Here is a 6927-nt window from a genome sequence, read left to right as displayed (position 1 = left end):
TACTGAATCATCACACCCTCTGCATATTAGCTTCCTATAACCCTGTTCATATATACATCTCCCAGCCTTGCACAAAGGAGAAAGTAAAAGCTATTTTAGAAGTAATTTAGGAAGCTTAAAAACTAGCCAGTCACAGTGAAATTTATTAGCATCTTTTCTACGCCTCACTTCAACTGCCACTTTATTGAAAAGTGTTATTCTAGTAAAATCCTTAAAAGGAATGTCTCGAGGCTTTCACTGACTACAAAGGACACTTGTAAAGTTAGCTGTTCTCATTAGTATACAGGGGCTGGGGTTTGGGGAGGAGGAAGGGGGGGAGGCAAAGGAGATGCAAAATCAATGCATAATTATCAGTGGCAAAAAGTTCAAGTCAAACTTGCCAGCTTTCAGAATTCCAGCTGACCCCCACACATATATTTTTAACCATAATTAACTATTCAGACTCTACCAACTATGCCCAGTTTTTAGCTTGTTTCCTCCAGCTTTTTTTAGTAATTAAGCTACTCATCCCAGGGTTCAAATTCAGCATCTACACAGCAAATACCTACCTCCCTGAGCATCTAAAGTACAAACACAAGAAAAACTAGTTCTTCAATTGTGGCTAGTGGTTATATTCTTTGTATCTGCTACTGAACTTTTTTTCCTGGAGAAAGAAACAAGAAAATTGCAAATAAAAATTCATTTGAAGGATAACCTACACAGTACATCATTGTATTACAGAGTAAGAACTAATGGCAGATCTGAATCTTTTCCAAGTTGTGCAAAATGCCACGAAAGCAGCCCAAGCTATAAGAAAAAGGACTTCAGATGTTAGTAATTAAGGAGGTTCTAAAATGCACTGAACTTCTTTTTTTGCATTTTACATGCTTTGATATAGAAAAACTGCATTCAACTTATAAATTAGTCAAGATAAAGCTAATAATAACAACACATACTGGTCCTAATGCAAGAGGAATTCAATGAGACATCATAAAATGCTTCAGCATCAGTTTCTAGTAGCAGCTGTGGCAGAGAAAGAAATCTAAAATATTTTGTGGATTTAACGTATTCATAAAAGAACTAATCACACAAGTAAACGTAGCTGCTCAAATTGCTCTCTTGGACAAAGGCAAACATCTTCCATTTTCTTTCATGTGGGATTGCTACCTTCTTCAAAGGAGAAGCTTTTACCTCAAATTGAGTGGGGGTTGGGAGATTGTTAAGCTCCAGTCTGTCAGATGTGCTCAGTTCTCATCTCAATGACTCCTAAAAACCCAACACAGGATTTTACAAAGGAAACTATTCATAATAGGTATTCCAACTTAATGACCAGCATCGAATTATCAAATTCTGGTTTACAGATTAAAAAAAAAAAAACCTGATTGCTGCCTAGACCTTTTCTCTCTTTTCTAGAGTCTTTTTCCCACCTCTATCCTCAGAGAAAGAAAAAAAAAAATTAATCAAAACAAACCAAACAAGTGACCAACACAAACCATGTTCCTTCCCCAGTACAAAACACCTAATTTTGTTTCGGTATGTTTTGACTTATAAATTCCAGCAGCCACATTCTGGGCTGCTCAAGGGGCGTCTCATGGCTCGCGAATGAGCGCTGCTGGCAAACAAAGGGGCTCAGTTGCATCTCCGTGCATTAATAACCGGTGTCCCACTGCATCAGACTATGCGGATTGTTGTGGGGATTTTTTTTTTTGCTTGCAAAATGGAGATCTTACAACTGAAAGAAGACCAAGGGGGAACGAGCCTACACAGTTTTGTTCTCAGGAACCAGAATTCATTTCCCCTTAACAATGAGACACAGACCCAAAAATAAAAACAAGACCACGTTTATTCAATACAGACAGGTTAATTAAGACAGTAAGTCCTGTAAATCAGGAACACATTTCAAACGCTCCGGTACGAAGTGCATATATTTAAAATCAACAGCCGCATCGTGTACTTGAGCCATTGAGTTTGTCGGGAAGGGTGGATTCAGGGTTTTTCTTTTTGGTAGAAAAAACTTGTTTCGGCTACCTTATGTGAACAATGCATCTCAGGCTCCATTCACTTATTTGTTATTAAGTCCAGCTGCCTTCCAGCTTTGATATTCACATTTTTTAAAACTGCTTCATACAGTCACAACGAGAAATAATAACAATAAACGTTAAAATAACAACAAATAAACCCCCAACAAAAAACCAAACCAGCCCGGGAGGGGAAAGGAAACACCTCCCGCCGGGGTCAGCGAGGATTATTGCAAATGGCTCCTGGGAGACGGAGCAGCTCGGCGGCGGCGGGGACCGGCGGCGGGGGGGTCCGCGGCCCCGGCCGGCTGCCCCGGCGGGGGGAGGAGAAGGAGGAGCTCCCGGGGAAGGCAGACGAGGGAGGGGGGCACAACAACAGCTCGGGGCGGGCGGCGTGCGCGGCCCCGCCGGCCGGGGCTGCACGGGCTCCGCGCCGCGGGTGACCTTGGGCCGGGGTCTCGGGCACCCTCCCGCCCGAACCGGCACCGGCCGGGGGGCCCCGCCGCCGGGACACACTTACATCCTGGCGGAGCCCGCACCGCGCTCCCGCAGCCCGCCCGGCGAGGGCTCCTTCGCCCCGGTCACCGCCGCCGCCGCTCGTCCCCGCCGGCTACTGCAGGGGCTGTACCGCCGCCGCCGCCTCCGCCTCGCCGTCCGCGCCGCCGCTCCCCGCCGAGGTGCTGCCGCTGGAGGCCGCGGATGCCGCCGCCGCCGCTGCCGCCGCCGCCAGTTGCAGCCGCCGGACGGCTTCTTTGATGAGGTTGCCGGAAAGGATGAGCTGCTGCAGGAGCCGGTGCGGGTCCTCCTCCTCCGCCAGCCCGTCACCCGGCCCCGGCGGAGGCTGCTTCCTCCGGCGGGCGGCGCTCCGCAGCCAGCCCCGTCCGCACAGCTGCTTGGTCACTCGCTGCTGCCCGCTCCGGTCCGCCCGCGGAGGCTCAACATGTTGCGAGTGGGCTTGCGGCGGGGCCGGTCCCCGCGGAGCCAGCAGCCCGGCCCCGGCCCCGCTGCAGCACCGCGGCGAGTACGGGGCGGCGCGGTCGCGGGCGCTGCCCGGCCCCAGGTGCTTGGGGGCGCGGGGCGGCGGCGGCGCCCGCTGAGCGCTCAGCTGCAGCACCTCGCCCAGCTTGGCCACCAGCGCGTCCACCTCCTTAGAGCCCGCCTGTCCCACGGCGACCGGGCGCTCCAGCAGCAGGAAGCGCTCGCCCGGGCGGCACGGCATCTCTGCCGGGTCTCCGCCGTGCCGCAGCCGCCGCAGCGGGACCGGGGCCGCCGCCCGCCCGCCGCCCCGCGCGCGCGCGAGCACACGCGGCTCCGGCGCTGCGGTCGCGGCTGGAGCTCGGCCCGCTGGCGTTGGTTTGTAAACAATGGGTGACGCGCGCGCCCGGGCACCTCCCACTGCGCCGGCCAGGGGGGGGAAGGGGGACGGCCCTCCGGACCAACCGCTCGCCGGCCGCTCCCGAGGCCGGCACCCCGCGCGGGGAGGGCTCGGCCAACAGCGCGGGGGCGGCTTCCGCCGCCGGGCGCCGTCGGCCGGGCGAGGCCGCCCCGCGACCACCGAGCGCGACGGTGTCTGTCCCGTCCCCTTTCCCCCCCACGTCTGCGCGCCGCGTGGACCGGCCCGCTTTCAAACCCCGCACCTCGGGTCTCGGGGGCGGGGCCGCTGTGATTGGCAGGAGGGGGCGGGGCGGGCGGCGGAGGGTCCCGCGCCGCCTCGGGACGATCGCTCGGAGGGGGCGCGCGGGGCAGCGGGGAGCGCGCGCGGCGCCCGGTGAGGGCCCGGCCGGTGCCGCTCCCGCCCCGCCGTTAACCGCCCCGGGGCGCCGGTGCGGCCGCGCGCCGCTGCCCCGTGAGCTCCCGGCGGTTGCGCGCGTGCGGCTCTCCCGCGGCACCGCGTGCCGGGAAGCGGAGCTGGCCCTTCCCTCCGGGGCGCGACCGGCCTGCACCGGGAGCGGCCGCGGCTCTGCGGGTAGTCCCCATCAGCCAGTGCCGTGCCGGGATCGCGGCGCGTTCGTTCCGCAGCGCCCGGCTCTGCCCGCTCGGCTCGCGGCTCTGCCCTGCTTGCTGTGCCCGCTGTGTGGCCACAGCCGGCAGCGCTTTGGTTCGGGGTGTAGTTCCGTGACGCATAAATGCCTTCGGAGCCTTGCTTTGCATCGCTAGGATTTGCACACGTGCAGCAACTCCGTGCTGGTGTACTGTCGGGGTTTCTCTCAGCCTGCGGTTTACTTCATCACCTGCATCAAGGCTCTGCCCTGTCTCTTGATGTCCCAGTCCCATTCCTTCCCTTGCTTCTGTCACTGCATCATTCAAGCAGGGGCTGGAATTTCTATGATGAGCCTTAAAAATGTTGTCTCGGTGTTGGAACTCTTGGGACATAGTCCGGAACACGCTTATTCACGTGACGGGGCATGCGGTCGGTTCCGCTGGGAGCAGCTTGTAAAGTGTGAGTTGCTCATACACATAACTGCTCTCACCACCGTGCCCTTGATTAATCAGTAAGCGGTTGGCAAAGGAGAGGCCATGTCCTTTGGTCTGTTTGTCCTCATGTCCTCCTGAGCTACTTGCACTTGCTGTACAGAGCAGGAGACCCTGTGCAGCGCTGCACGTGTTTGTGAGCATGCCTGCTGTCTGCACATGGTACTGGTCACTCCAGCCTGGGCGTCCGAGCTGCAGTACTACATCCCCTGCCTGGATTTGTATCAGCTGGGCATAAATCATGTTACCTAATTGTATATTATTTATTCATGTGCATACTTAAGGTACCGACACTTTCTTATTTTCAGCACCTTTTTGGTAACTGTCACTTAAAACTCAGATCACATTTTTCTACAGATGATGAAAAAGTGAGATTTTGTTGCCTCCTGCCTGCTCTCAAATATTTTTAAGAAAATGCTTTCACCTTTAATCCTTATTTTTTGCGGTATCTATTCAAAAGCAATGAAAGCAGGCCTACACAGATGCAGTGGATGGATCTACTTCAACTCAAGGGAGTTGAAGTAGATCTCCAAGGGAGATCTATATTCAGATCACTTCTGAGTAGGTAATCTGGTATTCTATACAAGCAAAACTGCAATAAACCAGTACAGCTTATTCCAGCCTTTTCTTCTCCCACAAAAGCAAAATAAGCTATACCAGCAAAAGCTCAGTGCTGCTTGTGATTACATCTACACCTGGGGCTTTCATGAGCCCGGGAATGATAATCGCAAATCGTGCTTCACTGCATCCCTAACCAACGGCAATGCTGGGAAAAGCTTGCAGGATCCTGCAGATCAGTGCCACAGATAGGGAGGGAAGAGCCAGTCATTAGCAGAATCCTGATGTCCCCAGATCTTTTTAAATGCAAAATTTTAGTGGTCACTGGATGACAATGGACTGAGTATCTGCTGAGGGTTTTAGGACTAAACATACCGCAAATGTTTACACGGAATGCTATTGATCAGGTTACTAGCTGAACAAAATGAGATTTGTGGGCATTCAGGAGAAGGGTGTTTCAGATTGTCCTCCTAGAGGAGCTGGGATCCTCAGCCATGACTTAGGTACTATCTGCTCTTTTCACTGGATGCTGAGAGAAAGGCTAAAATGCTGGAGAAGATCATACATCCTATATCTGTGGTTCTCCCTCAAAGATCTGTTTATGTGGGAAAACTGTACCAAAGAGGGCTCAATATGAATTTACATCATAATCATATCTGTGTAATGGCTGTCAGTCTGCTAGCACCCAGAGATCTTTTTGGGACTAAACCTGAGTCCATGCTAGGGGCAGATCTAAACTGTGCGCAGCCATTGTCGGGTGTTCCTGGCAGAAACACCACAGCTGTTTGCTAGTGCCTCTCCAAAGAAATAAGAACAACTTCAACTAATAAAGGGCTGTCACAGGTGTCCTGGTGTGGAGTTTGTGAGCATAAGTGACAGGGTTGGCTGCCAGGTCAGCCCCAAAGAAGCTGGGGCCTCGTCAGTTGTAGCTATCAGGTCATTTGGCCAAGTCCTGAGTAAGCTATAGCTTACTCACTGTGTTCTCTTTTTAATCAGGAGAATCACAGCCTGGTTATCACACTTGGTCTTCTACTGCTGGAGATGAGCTTTGCAGCACTGCTTTTCTTTAGCAGTTTACCACAGTAATTGCAATTTAAAAAATCCCCAAAACCCCAAAGCATAGAACACTAAGCATAGGGGTAGGTTCTTTTTAAAATGAAAGTATAAAAGGAGTTGCAAAACTGTTGACAAACTTTTTCTGACCCCTGACAGTATTTTTCTGGGCAGAAAATGACCATTGCTGCTATTCTTTTTTTTTCTTCTTCTTTTTTTTCCTCCAGATGCATTTCTGTGTATGGTTTGCTGGGATTGCCAAAATTCTCATGGCAGCTTGTTGTCTAAGTTATTCTATTAGCAAGATATTACAGTTGAGAGCAGTCATTAGTCCCTATTTGTGATTATTGTTCACTTGCACTCTCACTTTATCTGTTCAAATGTTTAGAAAACAGTTTTCAAGATAGTTTTAGCAATACTTGTCCTTCAGATATTCCTAGAAGAGGACAAAATCTGAATTTCATAAACAAGTACTAATCATATTAATTATGTGTCCATTTATAAAAATTTGACATAATTTTATTGTGTGTTTCCTGAGGATACATTTTAATTTCAGAATATAAAGGTCAACTTATATATTTTACCTTTTATATTGATCCTGACAACATGGTTGTGAATTCAGAGCTTTAAACTTGTTAAAAAAAAAGAAAGAAAACCCTTAAATCCTTTGAAGTCTGCATTCCAGTGTAATCTCAGTCCTTTGACTTCATGTTCAGGATCATGCACATGTTCTAATCTGTTATGGAGACCCTGTAACCCAGTCAATGTGAAAATGATAAATAATAGTTCATTTATGCAGGTGTTTACATTTCAAACCCTTTTGCTGGAGCTGCATGGTCTGTGATCT

The 6927-nt window shown here is 51.0% G+C and overlaps 1 protein-coding gene across 1 annotated transcript; it reads right to left on the bottom strand.

Annotated features, from left to right (window-relative positions):
• Positions 1-1804: 1804 nt before the first annotated feature.
• LOC135443363 (GSK-3-binding protein-like) lies at positions 1805-3338 on the bottom strand. Its single transcript, XM_064703581.1, has one exon. It carries the CDS (start codon positions 3214-3216, stop codon positions 2608-2610), a length of 609 nt encoding a protein of 202 aa, XP_064559651.1. The 5' UTR covers positions 3217-3338; the 3' UTR covers positions 1805-2607.
• Positions 3339-6927: the final 3589 nt, after the last annotated feature.

This window comes from Zonotrichia leucophrys, chromosome 2 (genome assembly GCF_028769735.1).
Source record: "Zonotrichia leucophrys gambelii isolate GWCS_2022_RI chromosome 2, RI_Zleu_2.0, whole genome shotgun sequence".
Lineage (NCBI taxonomy): Eukaryota > Metazoa > Chordata > Aves > Passeriformes > Passerellidae > Zonotrichia > Zonotrichia leucophrys.
The sequence above is the reverse complement of the archived record's forward strand: the minus strand, read 5'-3'. Positions and strand labels throughout refer to the sequence as shown.